At 41.5% G+C, this 27158-nt stretch overlaps 1 protein-coding gene across 4 annotated transcripts in view; it reads left to right on the forward strand.

The window, feature by feature from the left end:
* atrn (attractin) overlaps nt 1–27158 on the forward strand; it is a 178025-nt gene that overhangs the window by 24915 nt on the left and 125952 nt on the right. For all 4 annotated transcript variants that reach the window (XM_074660833.1, XM_074660834.1, XM_074660835.1 and 1 more), the window contains exons 4-10: nt 641–769; nt 6603–6799; nt 11700–11868; nt 15828–15918; nt 18524–18773; nt 20874–21057; nt 21821–21975. In XM_074660833.1, coding sequence (XP_074516934.1) covers nt 641–769; nt 6603–6799; nt 11700–11868; nt 15828–15918; nt 18524–18773; nt 20874–21057; nt 21821–21975 — 1175 coding nt within the window. The remainder of the gene's footprint in view (nt 1–640; nt 770–6602; nt 6800–11699; nt 11869–15827; nt 15919–18523; nt 18774–20873; nt 21058–21820; nt 21976–27158) is intronic.

Below are 27158 nucleotides of genomic sequence, written 5' to 3' on the forward strand. Positions count from 1 at the left end.
TTATGGAGGACGGAACCTGCAAAAATAAAAAATAAATGAATATATGAATAAATAAATGACTTGATAAATAAATAAATGTAGCAAAAATAATATAAAAAATATATTTAGCTATTAATTAATTGAAAAATGTGACATAAATTGATATTTCGGTTTTAATTTACATTTTTATTTATTTATTTGTATTAATTACCTTATTTATTTACTCTTCTGTTTAATTTTCCCTTTTATTTATTTATGTATTTATTTTTATAAATTTTTAAATTTCTTTCTTTCTTTTTATAATATAAAATAATGTATTATAATATATAACATATTATAATAAAAATAAGCGCAGAAATAAATATATAAATACAAAAATAAATGAATGAATAAAAAAATAATATATAAATAAAAAAATTAATTAATTTCAAAATTATTAAAAATAAATGTATAAATAAAAGGGAAAATTTAAATAAATAAGGGAATTCACACAAAGATAAATAAATAAAGAAGCAAATTAAAACAGAAATATCAATTTATGTCTCATTATATCAGTTAATTAATAACTACATTTATTTTTAATATTATTTGTGCTACATTTAATGTCATATTTATTCATTAAAATGTGTTAAATTTCACTTTTGTGTTGTTCTGCTTGCAGTGGTCTGATTGTTCCTGAGCGTTATGGGAATGAGACGGTTCCTGAGGTGGTGTCTCAGTCCGGCTTCGCCCTGCTGCACTTCTTCAGTGATGCCGCCTACAACCTGACCGGCTTCAACATTTCCTACAGGTCAGAGAAGCACGACATAAAACTAGTTTAACACTTTTCGTATTCACTTACTTAGCAGCAGGAAATGTTCAGTTTTGCATCAGCAGTAACTTAATACAGCATTTTTTCACTCCCAGTTCATAATACTGCAAATATATAAATATTAGAATACTTTCATCAGTGGACTATAGGCTCAATCACCATAGTTACCTCGTTCGGCGATAGCTAGTGGCTTTATCGGACATGTATTTAAATGAAAATCTTCAAGATTATTACTTTAAAAAATAACCAAGGAAATACGGCGGTAATGTTCATATTAAATTACCTGCTGGTTCCATTTTCAAAAGAAAAAGTGCAATCAATATCTGGAATATAATCAAACCATCTTCCAAAAGGCTTAAAGTCAACTTCACCTAAAGGCCGGTCCTCCAAATCAAATTTTAAAAACTTAATGAGATGTTGTCATTTGTCTTAAATTATGTTCTCTTGATTTTGAAATCTTAGCTTCCACATATCAAATTACCCATAATCCTCTGCAGCAGAGTGCGTGGTGCTGCCAGACCTCAGGGTCCACGCATGCGTTCATGATCGAGTCAGTCAGCGGATAAAAGTATCTGCTAAATGACACAGACTTTGAAACTGAGCCCCCGAGAATGAGAGCCTCCCGTACAAATCATTTCTGTTTCACTGGCTGTTGAGATTTATCTCGGTGAAGGACCCACTTCGTTGGGCTTGATGACGCATTACAAAGCTATCACTTTCTGAATGATTCATCCCGTGCGCTGGCACGGCTGGTTGTAGACATTTCAGTGAGAGGATCATGTCAGGCTGCTGACGCTGACGTCGGCTGCTGCAGTAGGTTTTTGTTGCATCACTACACCGTCGTCTACCGGTCGGACTCTCTGTGGCATGTTGTTTGTTGTGTTTGGTGCTTTTGAGGGAAGCTGGCATGAATACCATGAGGAAGCAAAGAAAGGCCACAATAATAAAAACATTATTGTGGACATGTTTTAATTAGACAAGCAACTTTACACCTAATTGTGAAATGTAAACACTACTGTAGCCTTAAAGTTACAATCTCCAAGATCTTTGTTTCGTTCTTTTTGGTGGCACCTATGGCGTTCATAATACTGCATGTGCAATAGGCCCAATCACCATTGTGTTACCTTATTCTGCGATAGATAGTGACTTAAAGCTTCAGTAGGCAGTATACTTTTGGTATCATTGGGCAAAAATCCCATAATAACCTTTCAGCATATTGTAATTCAAGTGTTCTGAGAGATAACTAGACTTCTGCTCCTCCTCATGGCTCTGTTTTCAGGCTTTAAAAAAATCTAGCCCGTGACGGGAGACTTTGACCAATCACAGGTCATTTCAGAGAGAGAGCGTTCCTATTGGCTGTGCTCCGGTCATGTGACCGGTGCTTGGCGTTCCTTCAAGAGATTTCCCGAAGATTTCACAATGGCTGCCGTGTCACAAACTTCTAATTTTCCAGCTAAACCGTGCACTACAAGATGATTCTGAAATCATCTGAGGAGAGAAATAGGCATTAACGTAACATAATATTGATTCATATTTGATCAGCGCTGCCTAGTTTGACCGTTTGGTCGGAGTTCAGAGTGATTGACAGCCGGCTCTCATAGACAGCAGATGGACAGCAGACCTCAGATCAGCTCTTACTGCTTGTTTTCCTCCGGTCTGTGAAATCTTGTAGATGCCGTTAGGAGCACCGGAGGACACAGAGGAACATGATTTTTTTCAGGTTACCTGTTTCATGTACTACTGTCACGATATAGCGACCGTTTTATAAAAATAACTTTTTGAATTTGCTCCAATCTCGCCTACCTCAGCTTTAAAAACACATAAAATATAAATCAGTTGCAACAACCCTCTGGGCTGAATCATAACATCAGAGCTGTTCACTACTGTAAAGCAGTGTCCATCTCTTGACCCCCCTTTCTACAGTATTACAGGCAGACCTTTTCATATATTATTCAGGTGCATTTGAGGTCAAGATTGAACTTCTATCTCGTCCTGGTTTTGAACCCATTACTTCCCTCCACCCATCCTGCATGATGTCTTTTCTTGTGAGCTGTCAGCTCCCATTAGTCTGCAAGAAACGACTTTTACAATAAAAACAATATAATGAGATACATTAATTCCTACCCACACTAATACAAAAATATAATGTCATTCCTTTAATCTGCAAAACATCCACATATCGGTGCACAGCAGATACCCACAGCAAACTTCACACAAGTCAGACAGAGACAAAAAATGTCATTAATTTTCTCCGCGCTCTCTCTCTCTCTCTCTCCGTTTGCTCCGACTGGCATAAAAAGAAAAAGTATTATAAAAACCAAGTGAAGCTTGTCCGTTCCAAACATCTGCAAAGGACACAGTGGACCCCTGCTTTTTTTTTTCTTCCTCTCGCTCATTGGTACCGTCGCCATGGTGATGGGATTGAAGTTGGGCTGAGGAACAGCGAGTCGGATGAAAGTGAAGTGCCCCCGGGGCCCCCCGGTCTTTGGTGTTTCGGGGAGGTGGTGGAGCCGAAACATCAAACCACGAGGCTGCCGAAGGAACATGAAAGAATGAACGAGAGCCCCTTTGTGTCATGTTTGTCTTCTGGAGGGAAAAAAAACCCGTCTCACTTCAGTCTCCGGCTTTAGTGGATAATAATATGTTTGCGGTAAAACTTTTGACATTGTTTACTCTTGTCATAAACAAGCATTAGGAGCATTGTCTCGTACACAGTCTGCAGTGTTTTCCATATTAAAGTCTGGCAGTATTCTGTATTTTTCCAATGAAAACAGATCCCATAAACAGAGTCAATCCTACTCACAGTGTGCTGCTTCTGTAAATGCTCACTAGAGCTGTAACGATTACTTGATTAGATGTCAAATATGAAATTAATCGGCAACTATTTTGATAATCGAATAATCTGTTTGAGTAAAAAGTCCAAATTCTCTGATTGCAGCTTCTTAAATGTGAATATTTTCTGGTTTCTTTACTCCTCTATGACAGTAAATTTAATGTAAACAAGACATTTGAGGACGTCATCTTGGGCTTTGAGGAAACACTGATCAACATTTTTCACCATTTTCTGACATTTTATAGACCAAACAACTAATCTATTAATCAAGAAAATAATCTAATCTAATCTAAAAAATCTAACTCTAACCCTTGCAGCAGGTTTTTGCCGATCCGTGCACATCCAAATGTTTCTAACTACTTGGACCTGGATGCGTGGCGAAAATGGAGAACTTTGAGGAGCTTTGAGAATGTCTGTTTGCCGTGAGGAGAAACCCGCACAGAGTACAAAAGATCCAAATGTTTCCTCGTCACAAAGCTTTAAAGGTGCAGTGTGTAGGATCTGGCGGCATCTAGCGGTGAGGTTGCAGAAACTTCTCTCGTGTGCCATTCCTCTCTAGAGCCAGTGTTTGGTTTGTCCGTTCTGGGCTTCTGTAGAAACAAGGCGGCCGGCTCCATGAAGAGGACCCGCTCCGTATGTTGATATAAACGGCTCATTCTAAGTTAACAAAAACACAACAATTCTTATTTTCAGGTGATTTTACACTAAATAAAACCTACTTTTTAATATCATATTCCATTTCTGCCAATAGATCCCCCTAATTGTTACACGGTGTTCCTTTAAGTACTGAAAAATGGACAAATACATTGTTGGTTTTGGTATTTTCATGGGATTTGTTGACAAAAATGTAGAAAAACGCCAACCTTATCCTTTAACATCAACAATTTAATTTAATTTAGTTGTACATGTGTTTAGTTTGTTAAAGTGTGAGTGTACATATAGTTCTATCTACCCATTTAGCTGAAGCTGCTTTAATTACAGATATTTTGAAGTGTATGTCCTTAAATATTCGGCTGCATGTCTTAGCTAGACAATGATCTGTAGTTATTCTCAGGATAAGTGAGGCGACTCAGAAATGACCATCATGTGAGAGATCCTGTAAATGTTTTACGACCGTTTTTATGAGGAAACAAAATCATGCAGTTTGACATTCTTTTGGACTTTTGCGTCCGCGTGATTTCAACCCACTGTGAATGTCAGTGTTTGTGAATTTTGCTTTCTCTCTGTGAGCTTTCTGAAGACTTAATACTTAGTTATTAGTTGTTTTCCAAGATCTCAAAAAACAGTTCACATCAACACACTCAAACTCCAGAGTTTTAATCACCTTTCTAACTACAAAAAAATGCTTACATTTTGTAGTATGGGATTTTGGACATAGTTAACTGTGGGCTACACCTGAGCTCTGATTTTTTCCTTTATTTTTTAGGATGATTTTTTTGCGCTTTTGTCACGTCTGCATCGTGGAAAGTCAAAGCCAAACAGGAACAGAGTCGCCTTCTCTGTTGCTGTTTGTACTGAAGAAGAAGTTATAATGTGGTGATCAGTTCTTCTTTAATAATTTAAAAACAGATTTCTAGATGTTTATCAGCAACAGATATGAGATATACTGTCACTGGAACATGAACATGTTGCTCTAATTCCCGCCACATGAATATGATGTTTCCGATTTGTTTGGCACAAAATGTGTCCTTTGGGTTTTAACGGAACAGCTCAATGTACAACAGAGATGACCTGTCTAGAGACACGGAGAGCGTCAGTAGTGCTGTTTTACTGCAGATTGGGTGAGTTTACCATCTGCTCCTCTGTCCCTGTGGTGACTTTATGTCTGCCAGTTACCTCAGCGTCTAGCTGGATGCTGTTTCAGAGCAGACGGCCCTCTGAGATGAATGACAAGTGCTGAAGCCGGCGCTTGACCAACTGATGAGGGAGGACGATGCCAATAACTAAACCTTCTGCTGTCTGAAGGGGGAATGTTTCATGTTTTAGCTTTAAAGGGGACATATCATGCTCATTCTCAGGTTCATACTTGTGTTTTGGGTTTCTACTAGAACATGTTTACATGTTCAAAACATTATTTTTCTCATACTGTCTGTCTGAATATTCCTGTATTCACCCTCTGTCTGAAACGCTCCGTTTTAGTGCCTGTCTCTTTAAGACCCCCTCCTCTCTCTGTCAGTGCTCACCACTGTGTAGTCTGGCTCAATGTCCCGTCCACAGCCCTATATGATTGGTTATATGTCATGTCAGCAAAAGCCAATCAACGCTGAAGGCTGCTGTGCCACAGACGGGCAGAGAAGAAGTCATTTACAGACCGGAGCTGCTCCGTGTTCTCTCGGTAAGATTTTGTCGAAGTTGCGATAAACATCCCAATCCTCTATGCTGAAGTCGCAAAAACACCACAATCTAAAACGTGTGGCAGTGGCCAACTTGCCCGGACGCCACCCTCCAAGGAGGCCGGCAACGGCAGCATGAGCACCTTTGGGAAACCTCCGCCCAGTGCACCCCCCGTGAGGACGAACGCCTGGCAAAAAGGACACCCCTCAGCTCCGGAGACTTTGCGCGTACCCACCAAGCCGGCAGACTCACGTCACGCGGCCCTGACGAGGCGGGAACCGGTACTCAGATACCCAGATAGGGCGGAAGTATATTCTAATGAGCCTGCATGTGACATAGGAAGGGGAGCCAAATCTGAATGGCTTGTTGAATCACATGTTTTCTGATCTAGACATCCCACAAAAAAACTGACTTGGTTGTCTTATTTCACAGTTTGTGGGTTGATAGGCACTCTAAATACCCAAATGTATGCGCACAAGCACTAAAACGTTTTTTATGATATGTCCCCTTTAAGCCTGGAGAGGAGCTGCTTGCACAGAAGCAGATGTAACTCCGTCGTTGAAATATGTCCCTGATGTTTTATTCAGAGTCTATATATCAGGAATCTTGGTTTCTCACCCTCTCTGCTTCTTTCCTCCCTCCCAGGGTGAACACATGTCCCAACAACTGCTCCGGCCGCGGCGAGTGTCGCGTGAGGAACTCCACCGGTTCGGTGTACTGCGAGTGCGAAGACAACTGGAAGGGGGGAGCCTGCGACGTCCCCTACTGCATGGCCGACTGCGGCTACCCCGAGAGAGGCCGCTGCCAGGACAAGACCTGCGTCTGCAAGACTGGATGGCAAGGTGAGCTGGCACTGCAGCAGCAGCAGCATCACTGTGACTCATTGTCTCACACGCTGCGCTTGGTTTGAATGACCACAATGTCATCAGCTTGGTTCCAAAACCCTCCTCGGTGACTTGAATAAGCCTCTTACTGGCTCTGTGTTCTCAGTGCAGAGTAAACAGTGGCTCTGGTCTCAGGGGCGGTTTAAATCACACATTTAGCTGCCAAGGTTCACTTTTAACAGCCAGAATTATTAATACAGGATATTCATGGACATGCCTTCTTTCTCTATTTTCAATACTATTTTATGGAGCAGGAATGCTTTTTTCAGTAGTTAAGAAAATGGAGATTAGATGCAACAAGTAGAACAGTGTGAGACTACAGACCATATATAACCATAATACCCAGACACCTTCACCGCTGCCTACATCCACCACTTGTTCAGTGATTCATATAGAATGAATGAGAAATTAAATCAGTTCAGTATGGTTATCAGGCAAATATTTAACTGAGGTAGTCAACTAATCTGCTGGAGTGCCCAGTGAACCGCCCCCTTGGAGTAAAAATATCTAATCACGATTAATCGCACATTTTTTATCTGTTCAAAATGTACCTTAAAGGGAGATTTGTCAAGTATTTAATACTCTTATCAACATGGGAGTGGACAAATATACTGCTTTATGCAAATGTATGTATATATTTATTATTGGAAATCAATTAACAACACAAAACAATGACAAATATTGTCCAGAAACCCTCACAGGTACTGCATTTAGCATAAAAATATGCTCAAATCATAACATGGCAAACTGCAGCCCAACAGGCAACAACAGCTGTCAGTGTGTCAGTGTGCTGTCTTGACTATGACTTGCCCCAAACTGCATGTGATTATCATAAAGTGGGCATGTCTGTAAAGGGGAGACTCGTGGGTACCCACTGAACCCTTTTTCATTCTCATATCTGGAGGTCAGAGGTCAAGGGACCCCTTTGAAAATGGCCATGACAGTTTTCCCTCACCAAAATGTAGCGCTAGTTTGGAGCGTTATTTAGCCTCCTTCAAGATAAGCTAGTATGACACGGTTGGTACCAAATGTATTCTTTAGGTTTTCTAGTTTCATATGATACCAGTATCTTCTTCTCAGTAACTGTGACAGCCCTAATTATAATTCATCCCCATGCATACTACTCAGAGTAATCACAGTCCACGGCTCTTCTGCCAACAGCATGGGGTCTCTCCGTCTCCTCTTGCGCCGTGCACAGGCAGGCAGGCGGTCAACCAACGCAGCCTCTGAGCTTTATGCAAATTATGCAGGATGACGTCACAGATGTGCATATGAACGTATGACGTCATCTGGCAAGTTTTATGACTTTTGGAAAAGTGTTGGCAACTCTGGTTAAGGCTAATCCCAGTCTAAAAGAACACATTTTATGGAGATATCTGTTAAAGGAGTCCTTATTTCAGGACTAGAGTTGATGCTTCTATGTGAAACCATCTCTCAGTGTACAAACACTGAGAAGACCTGCAGACTCTGACAGTAAAAAATATAAAGTCAAGGTTACAACAGAGTATTAAGGGCCACATTGAGGAAAATAGAAATCTGAGATTGTGAGAATAAAGTTATAATATTACGAGAAAAAAAATCGTTATTAAATGAGAATAATGTCATAAAATTACGAGAGAAAAATCTTAATTTATTGAGAATAAAGTCATACAATTTCAAGAAAAAAAAGTAATATTATTACGAGAAAAAAAGTCGTAATATTAAGAGAATTAAGTCATAACTTTATTATAATATTATGACTTTATTCTCATAATATTACGACTTTTTTCTCGTAATTTTTTGACTTCTTGAAATCTCAGTTGTTTTTTTTCCCTCAACGTGGCCCTAATACTTCATCGTACTAACCTAATTATTGAATTATAGTTTTCAATCAGTGTCCAACAGTATTATAGTAATATGGAGATCAGAGCTTTCCTGCTATATTTTCTTTTAAATCATCCCCAGGAATAAATGAACAAAACAACCTCCCAGTAAATATCTGGTGCAGCTGAGCAGCTCCGATGAAGCAGTTGGAGGTTTAGTAAAGAGTGTTGCTGACTTTATCTGTCCAGATTTTGCCTGTTTGTCTGGTGATTCAACCCAGTGTCTCTTCAGCTTTAAGCCTCCACCACTATTTGAGGCTCCCGCTGCCCCCACAACACCCATCTGCTGCAACCTGCTGGACTTCACATGGACTTTCTGCAGGATCAGCTTCCTGAGCTTTTTTTAGTCGAGTCATGAATACTGAGTCTTTTTTTTTTATTATTTAGGTGATGACCAGACATCACTGTGTCCTCTTTGAATCCGACCATATGGGCGTCCTAACGGCTCTATTAGTTCTTAAACAGCTCCGCCGCTCCACTCTGCACGGGCAGAGACAACGGCTTAATTTAACTGCACTTATATCAGCAGCTCCGTGTGCTCACGATCTAATTACCAAAGCTGAGGGAGTTGAGGAGCAGACTGGCGTTTTCTTTAGCCTTTATTACCCTGTCATGGTGTGTTAGCCGACGAATAGCGCACTTAGTGTACTCGGTGCTGCCAGCTCCCAAATGAACTCATTTTCGACACCAACCAGTGCAAAAAGCAGACAGATGCCTGTTTAGTCAAGCCAGCCTTGCATTTAATCTCCCTTTCACAGATGGGTAGCCTTCAACAAATTACGTCTTTAAGGGGAAGCAAAGGCTGCATTTTGTTTTATTTATGGAAATGCCAACGATGTAGCGGTGGCACTGGGAGAATATTAGCCACCAGGGACTGAACTAAACAAAGAGGAGAATAGGTTTAAGAGACCTTGATTGTTGCAGTGAATCACAACACTTCCTGTTCCGTCACGTGGCCACTTCTGCATTGTTTGGATAATGATCAATAAGGAACTCCCCCAACGGTTAACATCCTGTTTCTGCTGTACGATGGAGTGATAGCACTAATTGCTTGGTAAATGTTTGATTCCAGGCAGGTTTTTTTATCTGCCTCTTTCATCAGACAGACTGTAGATGAACAAGAGAAAACAAACCGCTCCACAAACCACAGCCAAAGATCATCAGGACGAGCCCAAATCTTTCTATTTCGGACTCGGCAGTTGTTTGCCAAGAATCTTTTTTTTCCCCTTCATTGAGAAGTGATTCCGGTTTATACTGCCGTCATTGTTCTCGTTCCGTAACAGGGAAGGGCAGCTCTGCCGGGGCCGTCTGTCTTTAAAAGAGTCATTAAACTCAAATCTGTCAGAGTTTAGTGTTTGCTGAAAGAATATTTAAAAAGGTAAATCTCTACAAAACACAATGAAGGTGCCGTAATTCATCCATTCTTCTTTACACAGCGGTGTATTTTAAAAACTTTAGAACTACTTTCTGTAACCCAACACGTTCTCTTCCCAACTCGTCACACACTGACGCTTTATCTGACCCGTCAGCGTCACTTTTCAGTCGCAATAAACACATGCTTAATGTTGTGAATTAAAGAAAAACACTTGTTTAGGCAACAAAACCACTTCGTTAGGTTTAAGAAAAAACAACATGGTTGGGCTTGAAATTAATAAGTTTTTACAGTGAAAATTAGAGTTGTTCTGCTACTGATACCAGCATCGGAAATGCGTCCGATACTGCATAAAACTCGGGCTCAGGTATCGGCGAGTACGCCAGTCTATGCACCGATCCGATCCCATCATTTATTAACCCAAAAAAACTTGATTAACCAGAAATCAATTCTTCTTCGCCGCTCCATAACAGTAGCCTTCACTGTGCTGTCACCCTGGATGTATCATGACTGCCACTGGCAACAACTGTTTTAGAGCAGCGAAGAAGAACTGATTGCAGGTAGTTTGTCGCGTGACGTTAGCTAGCAAACAACAACAGTGTGGTGCTGGTAAAGAGTGTAACGTAGTCAGAGCGCGGGAAATGTCAGCCATTTGGCAATATTTCACTGTGGAAAATCTGTTCATGTTTTACAAACAGTTTAGCCTGAGGCAGGCCACACAACAAAGATAGTAATCACATCACATCCATACAGAGTCAGTAGTAAATGGCTGTTAAATAATAATAACTATATATCTTTTTTTATCACGCTGGTATTGGCCGATACTGCAAGTTTAGGTATCGGGAAGGAAAAAATGGTATCGGAACATCTCTCGTGAAAACGTGACTTGACGTTGTGAACACGGGCCACGAACGATCAGCTGATTGTAAAGTGAAATGTAACTAACAGGACATGAACAGCGGTCTTCTGCATAAAAGCCCTGTGTTTGTTGGACTCATCCACCTCCCCTCCCGCCCGCCACGTGTGACTCTTTCGCTCTTTAAACTACACCACAGCACTTTCCCTGTGCTTTTACTGTTGCCGCGGATGTGTGTACATCGTAGTTGCTGGAAAGCCCGATGTGTCTCATATCTACTCTAAAGGGTGCCTTGTGCGGCGGTATCGAACGCTGACGGCCGCGACAAAGCGTCAGTATATGACGCCCTGGGAATGAGAACAGGCTGCATAATCCGTCTCTGTTGTCTAAAGCTTTAAATGCTTCTTTAAGCTCCCTGCCCTTTCATTTGACCTCTCACTTTCATAATTCAACAGAAATCAATAATAGATTGTGTGATTTTTAATTTTTTTATACCCTCTGTCTGGCTGCAGGACATTAAAGTGAACTAATGAAGTCTGAGAGTTTAATCCTCCTTTAATGCAGGAACCTCTTCACAAGATATAAATAACTTTTTCTTGTTTTATGCTGATTGTTTTTGTCGGTATTTAGTCTCTCTTAAAACCATCTGTTTTTATGTTACGCTAAAAAGCTGCGGCTTGTTTATCGTGTTTTATCATATATAAGTGCAACAGAATAACTGAGCTTCCTGCATCATTTAATGAATCTCTGGTCTCCTTTCCTCCTCAGGTCCAGACTGCCTCGTCTCAGTGCCTGCCAACTCCTCCTTCTGGACCCGGGAGGAGTACACCGAGGCCGGGCTGGCGAGGGCGTCCCATAAGGCCGTGGTGGACCAGGGCATCATGTGGGTCATCGGAGGCTACGTCTTCAACGCCTCCGACTACAACATGGTCAAAGCGTGAGTACTCCGCTCTCCCCTGTGAGCATCTCCGCTGGCATTTTAGGCATTTGGCTGCTGCTGCTCTCATCCTAGAGAGCTGCGAGACAGGAGTCCTGCTGTTGCTATGTGACTGTAGGGAATGTGCTGTTCAAACACTCTCTGTTGCAAAAATTCAAATATTTTTTAAACCTCCATGCCTGTTGTAGAGTACAACGCGACATACTCTGAAAACCACAGGCCACCAGAGGGGAAAACAGTCGGCGCCACAATATGCAACCAAGGGCTGAAACTCTAACAAAACACCTGCAGCTAGATAAAAACATCAGATTTCAGTGTGTCAGAGGGTTATTATAGCACCCAATGTCTACCAGGGGTGCAGTTCAGAACTAAAATGATGATGGGACAAGTTAGCTGTTAGCAAGATACTGCAGTTAGCTAAGGCAAACATAATACTGCATAGCTGTCTGATTTATCCACATTCCACTATAACACAAGCTGCATACTGTCAAAATGCTTTAGCTTAAAGAGGACCTATTATGTTTATTTTCAGCGTCATGCTTGTATTTGGGGTTTCTACTATTATTATTATTATTATTATTATATATAACCAAAAAATTTATATTGCCAAGAAGTAAAAGTCAATTTATGTTCCATTGCAACATCAGCGCATTTTGAACTGAAAGCGACTACCGGACGCTAGTAAAACGTCCGCCTAAAGAGTGCCGTACAAAAGTAAAACAATATTATTTCTGTTCTATTGTCATACTCGAAATGTCCTATATTGAACAATACATTTATTATAAATATAATGGGAGTTTTCAGTCCAAGATGCTCTTTCCTATAACATGTTTACATGCTTAAATGTTCAAAAAACGCTTTACATTTCTCATACCAGCTGTGCTGCAGCACCTCTTTTCCCCCTCTGTCTGAACCCCGTGCCCGAAAAGCCCAGTCTGCTCTGATTGGTCAGCTGACCTTCTCTGTGGTGATTGGTCAACCAAACCAAACTGTTTCGGACTCTTCGCTCCAGCTCCGCTCTATCTATCTTTGTTTGAGGGCGTTATGCAAATGTGTTACTTTGTGACATCACCACGTTACGGAAGAAAAGGCGGGACTTCATGCAAGGTGTTTTCAGGCAGTTCAGGAGCAGTGTTTCCTGTATCTGTGTCACGTGGGTTTTGCTACTGCCCCGCCCCTTTTGGAGACTTGCGTGAGGTCCTGAGTCTATTAACTCCAATGGGAGAAGTGAACGTGAACAAAGATTATGACTGATTACGCCCCATTGTCACTAAGTATTCATAAATACTAATACTTTAGTATCTTAAATGGCATTTTCAGACAAACTAATCATGAGAAAATGATCTTTGTTTGAGACCTCTGTCAGTCTCAGCAACACACTCTCATGAGATCTGGCGACTAACGTTGGCTAACGCCCTAGCTAACTAACTTTCATAATGCTAAATATAGCTGTTAGCTGTGTAAATATCTAATGTTAGATAAACACATTATGCAAATATGACTCAGTCTGCTTTCATCCATCCACACAAAGTTCACAACACTTCCAAACAAGACCATGACCTCGGCCACCTAGGAGACAGGAAGGGTATATCATTTCAAACCCTTGGCAGAGCTTGTAATGCGTCATCTTTCTTATAGAGTATCTTTGGTAACTCCCTTTGGCGTGGACTCTGGGCTTTATAACTTTGCAGACCTTTTACATGCACATAAAAACTATATAACACACTAAAGGAAAGGGGAAACGCACAAAAGCACATGCATAATAGGTCCTCTTTAACCTACAGAAATATGGTTAGCTTAAAACAGAAGCAGTTCTGGGTTCTTTACCCTGTTGGTACTGTCGTGCATCCCACCACACAGCAGCTTTTAGGCATTTTCCTGTTGTTTGAGAATTGTTTTCCCCTCCGGGTGTGGGCGTGACTTAATTGTGCAGTGTCTCTAAACCGAGTGTTAAAGTAATACTTGGCTGTCAGGAAGTCCTGTGGCTTCTTCCTGACGGCTCTGACTGTTGAAAATCAACAGGAAAAAAGCTGGAAAGGAAAGCTGCTCTGCACAGACAGCTCCGTGTCGAGCAAAGAGTGAAGGATGTAATTAAAACCATAAAATTACAGGATAGGCTGATGCTCCTCTCACCCTGAACTCCACCCAGGAAGATCCGCACTCATCCCCTCGGCTCATATTTTAGTTTTATGGGTTGCAGGCAGGCCGAGGCCCCTTTTTATTTCTGCTCAGTCGGTCACATGAGACTCTGTAGGAGCATTCTGCCAACTTCTTGTGTTTGTCACCTTGACATATAGTTGGATTGGACAACAGCATATTTCTCCTCCTCTGTGTAACTGATTAGCTTGTTCCTGATGTAGCTGCAGTGGTACAAAAAATGCTTTCTTACAGTCTGTGAAACAAAACAAAACCTCCATTAACCTAAAGGTAAGAAACACAGTGAAGGCATGTGATCACTTCTCTTTTTGATGAGTTGTTGGTAGGTTCAGCAGGGTTCACACATCGGAGGTCATTAGACTTTAGAGCCTTGATTGTGGTAAATAAAACAATGGTGTCAGGATACAACATGAGCCTCAGTCTTTGTTGTATGATACTTTGGTGTAAGAAGATAAGCAGAAACCATTGACGCTGCACCGGCCAAAGGCATCAGGCATTACATGACAAGATTGATACCACTCTCATGTCTGTCTATTAAATATGAAGCCTGTGGCCGTATTACAGAAACTTCTAAGCTAGACTTTTTCCCATTTCGGTATTGCAGAAGGAAATCGTAACTAAAGTTAGAATCTTATCTTACTTCATCCTATCTTATCTCGGGTTAGCAAATCCTAAAGACTCAATCCAACATTGCTTAGCAACTCTGTTACCTAGCAACCAACGCTTTTCTCATCTTGCCAAGCTAAACAACTTTGTAGCTGTTGTTTTTCTAATTGAAAAACATTAAAACGTACAAAAAATGGATCAAAAACAAAGACAGGCTCTTAACTTCAAGACAGATGAGTTAGAGGTGTTGGTAACATCTGTAGATAAATCCAAAGATGCTCTTTTAGGGAAATTTACAACGCCGCTAATTCAAGGAGATAAAAGAAAGAGAGTGGGCCGAGATGGCAGACACAGTCTTCGCAGTATCTGACATCCAATGGATGATGCTATCTAAAAGAAAATAAAGATACTGACAAGTGATGCGAAAAGAAAGGCAGCTCTTATGTCCAAAGAGCAGAAGAAAAGTGGTTGGAAAGTGAAAGTTGGGATAGCTTAATGGTTATCCTAAAATTAGGAGAGTTTATTTAAGATTTTGGGAAGTTATGATGCCTTTTAATACACGTTTCCTATTCTAAGTTAGGATAAGAACATTGGTTAAAGGGACTCTATGTAAGAATCAGAAATTGTATACTCTATATTTCAGCTGCTTGGCAGTAATGTTAGCTGACCAGACGAAGGTCTCTCCATGAATCAATGCTGATACTGTGTTTTCCTGCTTCAGCCTCCCGACCGCGGTCAGAAGGAACAGGGGAGACACCAGAGATTTTGGTCGGAGACGATAACGTTACTCTGCAGTGTGTAGTGTGCGCGCATTCACGTGAGAGGTGGAGCGAGAGAGAGAGAGCGAGTGAGAACGAGCGCGGTGTGTGAGTGAAGGCAAGCAGGCAGAGTACAGCATCGACTTCGGCCCTGGAGACCAAAGCTACGGTCTCCCCTGTGTCCTCTGACCGCGGTCGGGAGGTCGAAGCAGGAAGAGCCAACAATGTTTTGCAAGACGGGCTTCACTAGATAGAACTTTGCGTTTTTGGTGCTTCCGTGTAGTTTGTGTTGGAGTCCGAACAGCATAGCCACACACAAGCGCGCATGGGACACCGACCGGCAATGATTTATACGTGTAAAAAGTTACAAACGGTACCTTTTAAGAGCTTCTTATATCTGTTCTGTCATCATCTCACCTTTCTGTTTTCTCTCTGCAGGTTTAACCTCAGCAGCAAGAGCTGGCTGACCCTTGACCCCTCCGTCCACACCGTCACGCCGCGGTACGGCCACTCACTGGGTCTTCATGAGGTACGTGAAGGGAGAAATGATATCTACTGTGAGCCAGGATTAAGACAATATGACTCTATTGCACTGTTATTCTAGAGCATTTTACTCTCATCTGCAGCTCATCTCGGTATAATATGAACGGGGCTTCAAACTGATGAGAAAAGAAGAGATGACATCTAAATTAAATGGAGGCACTAGCAGAAACACGATAAACTCCACCGTCCTTTTATTTATGCTTTCAGTGGTGTCTGTCTGGAACTAATATACTGTTTAAATCTCCGGGTTTTGAAATGCTGCTGCAGCGAAGTGGTGAAGCAGTTTCTCCTCAGCCAGAAAGGCTGTTAGCAGCCGCTGATGGAATAATAAATTACAGGGAGGAAGACGCAGTCTGTCTGCTCTGTGGTTTGAGTGTTTGTAACACACCGGTTGCATCACGGCATGTGAATGTGTCTTGTTCACATCTGGAAGCAAATCAGTGTTGATAAATAACGGATAGAAGTGATGTAAGTCTCGCAACCGCAGGTAATGTACCGATTCAGGCTCTCAAGCATTTTGTGACATTTTTTTGTTGAGATGATATGAGGACGTTTGGAGTAGAAATACAGTATGTTGCATCGGGGGTTCTCAAACTTTTTGGAGCCAGGGACCCCCCATTTTCCAAGGATCCCCTCATAATCGTAACTAATTAAACATCTTGTTTGACTGGTAACATAAAATAAAGGCCTCTCCTTGTCGGAAAATCTACCAAATGCACAAAAAAAATCAATCCTAAAACTGACCAAATCAATTGTGAAGCTCACAAACTGAATTACTGCTCGTAATAACCTCAAGGACCCGGTCTCGAGGAGTTTCTCAGTTCAATACTATCTGCAATTTCTTGCACATATATTATCAAGAGTGCATGAGTGCATTTCACCCAGATCAAGAAAATGTCAGGCTCTTAATATCAAGAGGCATCACTCTGTCTGACCTCCAGACTCTTCAGGTCGTTCAGTTGGGAAAACACGGTCCAGGGGATGATAATAAACACGGTGTTATTATTCAGAACTCAAGGAGAGGAGAGATGGAAGGTTATTGATGCTCAAGTTGGGTTTTTTTCAAGGAGAATCTCTCGTGGTTTTTGCTTTGTTTAAGTTTCTTATTAGATTTCATTTGATTGACGGTTCATGATCACCATGGTTCTCTAACTCTTCTTCCACTTCTACTTAAACTTAATCAAACCACTTTTTTTATTGACGTGACTGGGATGTAATGTTTCTAAATGTCTTTTTAATTTGTTGGATCTCATATCATCAGCTGTTTTCAGACATAAAATACACACAGGCCTCTGCTCATCTCCCTCCGCTTTCATTATTATTTCTATAAATTAGGGCTGTCAAAGTTAACGTGATAATAATGCGTTAATGCAAATTTGTTTTAACAGCACTAATTTCTTTAATGCATTAACGAAACTTGTGACTTTTAGGTTGTAGCGGACTTAGTTTTAAAGCTAGAGTGAAGATACTAGCGTCATATGAAACTAGAAAAACCTAAAGAATCCATTGGTACCAACCATGTCATACTACTTGTCACAAAGGAGGTTAAATAACGCTACAAACTTACGCTAAATTTAGGCGAGGAAAAACTGTCATGGCCATTTTCAAAGGGGTCCCTTGACCTCTGACCTCCAGATCTGTGAATGAAAGTGGGTTCTATGTGTACCCACGAGTCTCCCCTTTACAGATGTGCCCACTTTATGATAATCACATGCAGTTTGGGTCAAGTCATAGTCAAGTCAGCACACTGACACACTGACAGCTGTTGTTGCCTGTTGGGCTGCAGTTTGCCATGTTATGATTTGAGCATATTTTTATGTTAAATGCAGTACCAGTGAGGGTTTCTGGATCAATATCTATCATTGTAATGTGTTGTTAATTGATTTCCAATAATAAATATATACATACATTTGCATAAAGCAGCATATTTGTCCACTCCCATGTTGACAAGAGTATTAAATACTTGACAAATCTCCCTTTAAGGTACATTTTGGACAGATAAAAAATGCGATTAACAATGGACAATCACGCGATAAATTGTGATTAAATATTTGAATCTATCGACAGCCCTAAATAATTCAAATGTCAACATTATGAATAAAGCTTTGAACTATTCTGAGCAGCCCTACTTGGTCATATTTTTCTTTTGATTACAGTCATCAGTGCACCTCGTCTCGTTCGTCTCTGAAGCATCATCTGTTTTTCTTTTCATCCCTCTCAAGTATCTGTCCATTCTGTAAACCTACAGACTGCCTGTCTGAATGAACACCAATGCTACCATGGATGTATAAAGAGCTGATTTGTTTACTGTTCCGCTGTGAAAAAGATGTCAAAACATTAATTCTGCATCACATTCCCCCGACACCGTGTCACACGCGCCCCACCTGTCATGCCCCACAGTTTGAGAACCACTGCCTTAGTGTAACTGTTCCACGCTTTGGTTCACTCATAATGAGTTCTGGTCTAGCCTACTGCAGTATGTACTGATGGTTAGACTAGTATGTGGACGAACCATGTGTGTTTCAACACATCTACCTCTATATATATATATGATCTAATCCTGCTCCGCTGTTTGTCTTTTTTTATTCCAGGGGAAGATCTACATGTACGGAGGAAAGATCGACTCCACGGGAAACGTGTCCAGCCAGCTGTGGGTTTTCCACATCCAGAACCAGACCTGGGTCCTCCTGAGCCCGCGGCCCAAGGAGCAGTATGCCGTGGTGGGACACTCGGCCCACATCGTGCCTCCCCTCCAGGAGGGGGACGGTCCCATCATGCTGGTTATGTTCGGACACTGTCCTCTGTACGGTTACATCAGCCGGGTGCAGGAGTACAACATCGGTGAGTTGTGAAGCTGCAGGTCCACGTAGTGTTGCGGAGAGACTTGTAGAGAGATTGACTTTCACTTCTTGGCAGTATAAGTTCTTTGGCTACGGTAGACTATCATTATCTGTTACCGGCCTATTCATCTGTCATCTGTCAACCTTTCATCATCAGTAATGTATAAAATATGTGCGAAAGACAAATATCCATATAAAGAGAAGCTGACAGGGGCAAATGGGCGACATATGACAAAACTGAAGTTAGTTAATGATATCGATCTTTATGAATTAGGAGGACCATGACAGTTTGCCACCCATTACTGTCACTGATACGTTTCGGTGTTAGTGAACAACTGTCAGCAGTTCAAAATATGTAAATCTTTGGAGGCTGATGTCCAATTTACAAACAGGTAGGTATATGACATTAAGATCTACAGGCCAAATGCCAACTACACAATCATCTGGACAAAGATAAGCTAGCTAATCCTGCATATCGATATCTTTTGAATCTTGCTCACTGTGCAGTGTTTTGTGTTATCTTTTAACACTTGCAGTAAACAGCCAACAGAAGCCACTCTTACCCTTGATCCTCCAAAAGTGACCGACTAGCTGTCGGTGACGTCACAATCCCATTCTCTATAGCGCTCAACAATGAAAGACCACTTTTTGAACAGCTCATTCATTCACTCCGTTGACGTTTCATAAAATCCGTATATAAAGAGTTTTAAGCATGGAACCATGCCTGCCAGCTACCAGATGAATCGTGGCCATAAAATATTTGATTCGGAGCATACATTTTTAAAAAAAGGCAAAGTTACAAGACCGTGTACATAATTATTTTAAGAGTGAAGGAACTACTCGTCCCATAAACAATTGCGAATGGCGACTCCCCGCCGCTGGAAAAAAACTTTTAAACTAACCATTTTCAATCCAAAATGAAGACAGATTCAGCAACCGCCTTATTTCTCGCCTCAAATGTTTTCATAAACACATTTCAGTGAACTATTTTCGTAATATAAGAGAAAGTTTACAAACGAGCCGCCATGGTGGTCCGGTTTGAAATCCGGGAGTTGACACCACGGAGCAGCACATACGAGCAAAGAGTATAGAAGCAAAGAGACGAAACTCCGGTGTTTATTTGACAACATTTTGGACTGAAAACGCTTATTAAATTTATAATATTTTATTGTCCAATCCAGGCCATTCCGGTAGAATAGAAATAATTTAGTTTTACTTCTGTACGGGAGTTTGTAGGGGGACGTTTTACTGCCATCCGGTAGTCGCGTTCAGTCCAAAATAGCGGAAGCGTAGCTCTGCTGCTGGGCGCTGATGTTGCAATGGAACAAACAATTGACTTTCACTTCTTGGCAATATACGTTCTTCTTACCAGCCAATCGTGGGTGCGGTAAACATTTCCATGGTAACAGCGAGCTCTACCAATCAGAGACACCGCTGTTACACTTAGGGTTGTGGGTAGTGTAGTAATTCTCCATGAACCATCGTTTCACAATCTCGTAGCTCATGCTGAGTCAACCTTGGATGGTTACGACATTACGGCTGATAATCAGATTCCTCGATTCAGAATATGAACGGGACTTTCACCTCCGGAGCCTCGCTGCTGAGCTCTAAGCACCCAACCTTTAGCTGCTGGGATGAAGTTAACGAGTTTTGGACTGTGCTCCTCTAATCCACCACCGCCGTCGTCGTTGGCAGGAAACCAAACTTAATTAAGAGGACTCGTTGTCTTCTAAAAGCCAATCTGAGAAAATGGGATGTATTAACCCGCCGCTGTGGCCGATGGACATGAGTGCATGTCCTATTTGCTCACAAATGAAAGTGATTTGGTTGTTATCATTACCTGAATGATGGCAGTCTGATGCTACTTTTGTACTTGTAATGCAGTTTAGGAACAATAACACAAGTTTTATATTAACTCTGTTCCGCTAATAAAACACTGTAAACCGAGTTGAGCTGTAATTACTTCCACTTCATCCCTGCTGGGCCCAAAAACTGAAGAGACCTTTCTGAACCTAGCTGTAGTTTCACTTTCATTAAATTATGTTAAACCTGAAGCTAGTTTTCTATTGCTCAGTAAAACATTGTTTTTGTAACCCTCCAGTCAGGAACACATGGAACATGGTGTCCACGGACGGCGCTCTAGTCCAGGGCGGCTACGGCCACAGCAGCGTCTTCGACCCGAGCACCAGAGCCATCTACATCCACGGAGGCTACAAGGCCTTCAGCGCCAACAAGTACGGCCTCGCTGGAGACCTCTACAAGTTCGACGTGGACAAGAGGAAGTGGTGAGGCTCATATATCACTACCAAAAAAAAGGAGACATGAATTCTCTGTCATTGAACCACGAACAAAAACAAACAAAAACTCAAACTCATAACATTGTGCCTTGAACCTTTTGTCATTTCCTCAAGGTTATACAAATGTCAACAAGATTTTTTTTTCTGCAACTTATGCAAGAAGTCAGCATTTTAAATTACTTTTGAAAACCTTTTTATTTATTTGCTATATAGCTGTAAATATAGATTTTGGCATTAATCAGTAGGACATCAATTGCTCTTATTTTTCTTTTTTTTCTTTCCATTACTTCCGTACATTTGAAATAAAAGTCAGCAGTGGTTAAGTAACTTTAACCTTCATGTTGTTAAAATAAGGAGATATGCTTGCACACACACCCGTTGCATTGCATCTGTATGTTTTGTAAAAGGCATTGAAACTTGTGTGCTAGTATTAGACGTCTGTATTGTGAAGACTGAGCATGCTACTTGTCATTTAAGGACAGCGTTTTTTTGTTTAAAGGGAAGAATTTAGCAAATCAGTTTGTCTCTTTGCATTACGAGTTCTGCACAATGAAGTTCTGTTGTGGAAACTGAACGTTATATCTTGTTAAAGGCTGTTTTAATGGTCAGGAACAGGAAGTCAGTTCCTCTCTTTAGTCGCCAAACCAGTTACAGCATGTAGGGGTTGCCAAAATAGATGAAAATGATTTTTAAGCAGCCTGAAAGTAACTGCTGAATAAACTGTGAATAAACCATCACTGTGTGTTTGCAGGACGATTCTGAGAGACAGCGGCTTTTTCCGTTACCTCCACACAGCGGTGATAGTGAGCGGGACCATGCTGGTGTTTGGAGGAAACACACACAACGACACGTCCATGAGTCACGGAGCCAAGTGCTTCTCCTCCGACTTCCTGGCCTACACTCTGGGTCAGTAACACACAACAACAACAACAACAGCAGCAGCTCCTGCAGTCTGTTTTCTCAGCCTCACTCAGGTTTTTTCTTTTTTCTGCTCAGCATGCATCATCTTTTTTATTTTCTCTCTGCACGGAGCTGCTTTACATTCATACAGTCGCACAGTCTCACACCTGGGAGCTGCTCAGTACAACCGCAGTGTTTTGTTGTTGAACACTGAGCGGCTCCACTGGAGCAGGAGAAGGTCAGATGTCGCTGCTTGATGTACACCGGCGATAAACCGCAGCTCCCTTTTCACGCATAGTACTCACAATAATGTTGGTCTTACATTTTCCAGCAGTCTAGTGGTTTTGCATGTGTGCACTAACATTTGTAATATCTGCAGGCAGAATGCACTCGTATGTGACATGGTTTTCCTGGATGGAGGAAGTGAAGCTGAGTATTGGTTCTTGGCTTATTTATGTGCATATTAATGGCGTTCTGTGCTGGAATGGCGGGCAGCAGCTTGAAAAATGGAGGGAGTTGAATCCAAATCACCAGACTGGAGTTTAGAATGAAGACGTTTTGAAGGCTTGTCGTGCTTTGTGTACAGTTTGGCTTCAATCAAACTCTGATGATGACATCATATCATCTGGATATTAGAGAGGAATATTCACAGAGACACGCAACATGGTCAAAAGTACGTGGACAACCCTGTTCACATACTTTGTACTTTTTTGGGGACTTTTTTGTGGTCTGGATTAGCTCCCTTAGTTCCAATTAAAGTTCAGTATTGTAGAAAGTGAAATTTCTCGATTGTAAAATGCATGTACTCAATGTGGACGTGGAAGATTCTGCATTTATGCCGTGATGTTCTTACACTGCATAAATGCAGAACGGGGTTTTATTTCAGCTCAGTGAGAGTCTTTACTGCGTTTTGCTGTTATTTACTGTCATAGTTGTTTCTCTCCTCTGATCTCTGTATATCCGTTTACGCAGAGCTGAGAGATGCTGCTCGGCAGTCTGCTAGCTTGTTGCTCTCGCTACCAATATTAGCTGCTCTGTTTCAACAATGTTGAGCTGAAAATACGTGCATGTAGGCTGCAAATTCAACCGTGGTATTCTGTCGGGAGTGACTTAGAGCAAGTAGGAGAGCTAACATTATGAGTAAGGAAAAGTCTTCTAGCGACTGTTGTAGTCTAATTTTTGAAAGCGCAGTTCAGATTTCTCTTAACTGCTTGGATTAATTGATGAAAAGTAGCCATGTGCAGTAATATAGAAAAATTGAGGATGCGATACATTGAGAATTGGTGTTGTGCATTCGAATCGTTGACAGGTGATAACGTGAGCCAAGCCTTATCACCAAACATCTGTAGCCGACAGACTCATGCTCTTGTGGCTGAATGGGAGCAAATCCCTGCAGCCAGGTTCCTAGATCTGGTGGAAAGCCTTAAGCCAGAAGAGTGGAGGCTGTTATAGCAGCAGTGGAATGCCCATAGTGTTAGAATGAGATGTTCAGGTGTACAAACACTTTGCTCGGATATGTCGGTAACCTGTATAATTAGTTGTCTGTCTGATTTCCAAACTTAAACAAACTTTAAAATCCTTTTGAGTGCCCCCTTAGAGGCTGTGCTGCTCCGCACACCCAACTAGACCAAACAGAAAACCATCCCAAACAGATCCTCAAAACTTCTAACTCTCCTGCTCAAAGCTAATGCTGCTGTGAGCAAGTTATAGCATGAAATACGTCCCAGGATATTTTATTAGTGTGCCTGATATCTGTGTTTTATCCACATCAGGAACATAAAAGAAAACCAGGTCTCTAGGGGGAAATTGGCAGATCAGATTTTGTAGAACATCCCCTCGAGCTGCGGTTCACTCTTGACTCCTTCGTTATACAAATGTGTTACTTGGTGACATCACAAAGTTATGAAAGAAAGGGCTGGGAGTTCAAGCGAAGCGTTTCAGGCAGTTCAGGAGCAGTGTTTCCATGGGGGAGAGTAACTCCCTTTGCCTTGGACTTTGGGCTTTGTAACTTTGCAGACCTTTTACATGCACAAAAAACTATAAAACACACTAAGCACAAAGCATAATAGGCCCTCTTTAACCCTCAGTTTGTGTAACACAGCAGAGAGAGAGAGTGGTACAGAACGTCTCTCTCATGTGTATCTGTATGCAGAAGAAGCAGATTGCAGGATAGAAAATGTGTTTTCTGTCTTTGCTGGTTAAATCTGACAATCAAACGTTGATTGTTGTCGATCGTGGCGTACCTTTTTTTTTTTGCATTCTAATTATAATCCCATTTAAAGTTCTCTGATATGTCCTAATAGAAGTTAGCACAGCTTTGTCAGAAAAGCGTACCTCGGCATCCTCATCTTGTAAAACTGCCTGCAAATATTGTTGTAAATTGAGTCAGCCTCCTTTCGCAGTGCCGCTGTCATAAGCTGCTCATTAATGGGAGGCTTCAGTCTGTCTGGATGGGAGGCAGAATTCCCTGCAGGCTGCGAAATGGCCCCAGGACATTCTGTTATTTCTGTGTCATTACGACGGTGATTGACAGGCTGGGAAATTGCAATCTCAGGGGCACAAGCACCCCCCACCCCCTCCCCTTGCTGTGCAACCAGCTTTTGTTCATGAGAATTGCATGTTGGGACTGAAACATCCACAACAAACGTCCCTCCCCCTTTTTCATCGTAGTGGTTTGGAGAATGGATGACGACGAAGGCCGCAGTTTTAATTTAATTCTTCGCGTAGTGTCCCGTTTATACATTCACCACATGTCCTCACTTGATTGGCATAATGAGGGTAACTCATCTCACACCGGTCACCGCGGGAAACAAATTGTTTTTCATGATTTCCCCGGAGACTTCACATTTGAGTCGAACTTTGGAAATTAAAAACTTCAAGTATTGTTGTTTTTCCCTCCCTCAGCTCTTGCCTCTCTCTCTCTTTCTCCTCCTCCTCTTCTGTATGATTTTGTAATTGGACAGAAAAGACTAGTAGACTGTTTTCCTCACCCCCACCAGCCAGCTGCAGGGTCACTGTCAGCAGCAGCAGCTCTGTAATTGTCTGGTAATTACAGTCGAGATGGGCCGCACGTCGAGGACTAATCGCCCCTCCTTAACAAGCTGAACTCAATTAGAGAGGAGAATTTAAGGGCTGTCCGCTGTCCTGACATTGGTAGATGGTGTCATAATAAATCCCCCCCTCTGAGGGGCGATGCACTCCACCTGTAGTACCGGCGCGTGACACCAGAGGGCAGTGTCTACCTGTGAATGTGGAAGCTCTCACAGATGTTTCACTCTCCTCTGGGAGACCATGATGACTTGCACTGCATTGTGCTGACTGAAGGTGATGTACTGCAGTCACTGTTCTGTCTTCCACAAGCTTTGACTTTCAGCCTCACATGCCAGGTCTTTTTGTTGTTGTTTGTACAGACTCATGACAGGTGACAGGTGCACACTGTCACATACTGCTGCAGCTTCAATTAAACACAACCCTGTGTAACCCTTATTCATTCATTTCTTTACCTAGTAAGCATTTACGTGATGATTTGGAGGTCAAGACCACTCGAGATTTGGGTTAAAACCGGGCTAAACCTGACATCTAGGTTACACATACTGTAACTGTTGTTTCAACAGCATTTCAGTGACACAATTACAGTACTTAAAGGAATACTTCACCCACAAAATTACCATTTGTTTATCAATTACTTGCCCAGTGTTACCTTGAATTCTTGAAGAAAACTTTGTTTTCTCTCACGCCTCCACGGTTTGTCCGTTTACAAGCTTTCACACAACTCGTGCAGTATAACCCAAGTCTCATTTAACAAATGCATATTCGCTAAAACGAACTGGATAAATGAAACTTGGGTTATACTGCACGAGTATGATTAATGATTAATGGATAAGTGAGAAAAAACACAAAATGTATCACAAAATAATGTTCACTTTCTTTATGACTTCTACCTTTACGTGTGAAATACTGGATGCTTTCACTTTTTGGTGCATTTAAAAACAGCCCAAGAAGAAAAAGATCCCTCTTCTGTAGAAGTCATTCAATTTAATGTTCACATTAAGGCTTTGATAGGGGGTCACGAGCCAGAACAGTTGGGAAACACTGGTCTAAACAACTTCAACCTTAAATCAAGCCTGCTTGTAACCTGTCCTATACGTCTAGCTGTCGTTTGACACTGCGAAGCACTAAATCACCGTTTATAGTGCACCTACTTATTCCTGTTCAGGGTCATCTAGTTCCTGTTGGGCCCATCAACATTGGGAGGGAGGTAGAATCGGCATTCAATTATATTTTATCAAATGAATCCAGTACAGAAATCTGCTTATCGGATCTGTATCCTCTCAAATCCCTTATGGAATCTCATTCATTTAGCTTTAAACATTTGCAGGTAAGTTATGAATAACAAGTGACTAAAGATTTTAGACCTGTTGTCACTTTTTGTTGGCTGAGAAGAAGACAGAACCACTACAGATTTTAACAGCAGCTGAATCGATGTCCAGAACCTGTAGCTACAAGCTGGAAATGAGACGGAGCAGCAGAGGAGATTAATCTTACTTTTCAACAAGCTGCTTGCTCTTAAATACTGCAGGTCCTAATGCAGAATTAATAAGTCCACAAGCTTAAAACATTGATATGATAAGCATACGAGTTTAACCGGGAGATTCTCCGAAGATTGATGTGATGCAATCAGCTGGATAATTTGTCCAGCTGACTGAAAACAAACTGAGAAATGAGACAGACTTACTTGTAGAGAGCTCCTCAGCCAGACAACATCATTAAGCTGTTAATTAACAACAGCTGACATAATCTACCAGCGGGTGATGTTTGTCATTTCAAGTTTAACTTTACGTGACTATACATGCATTATGTACAATGCATTCTGTATGCATTGCTCTTTGCTTATAAAAAAAAAAAAGGAGGAGCAATAAAAGCTATCAGGCGGCGACAGATCAGATGTTAATGAATCCAGCTGTTTTGCCAACCAGGAACCGGATCTGAAATGGATCCAGCTACTAGAACCCGACCCTAGAGGAAGGTGAGGAAATACCCTGATCAGGCTGCGAGTCTATCACAAGATCAAAACAACAGAGCAAACACCTCTGTAGTCAGTTTAGAGTTTCTGTGTCTCCTTATTTTCCCTTCTTAAGTCAGGTTGAGGCGTGAATGGATTACTGAACAGGCTTACCGGGCACAGGCAC

The sequence above is a fragment of the Sebastes fasciatus genome, chromosome 15 (assembly GCF_043250625.1).
Source record: "Sebastes fasciatus isolate fSebFas1 chromosome 15, fSebFas1.pri, whole genome shotgun sequence".
Taxonomy (NCBI): domain Eukaryota; kingdom Metazoa; phylum Chordata; class Actinopteri; order Perciformes; family Sebastidae; genus Sebastes; species Sebastes fasciatus.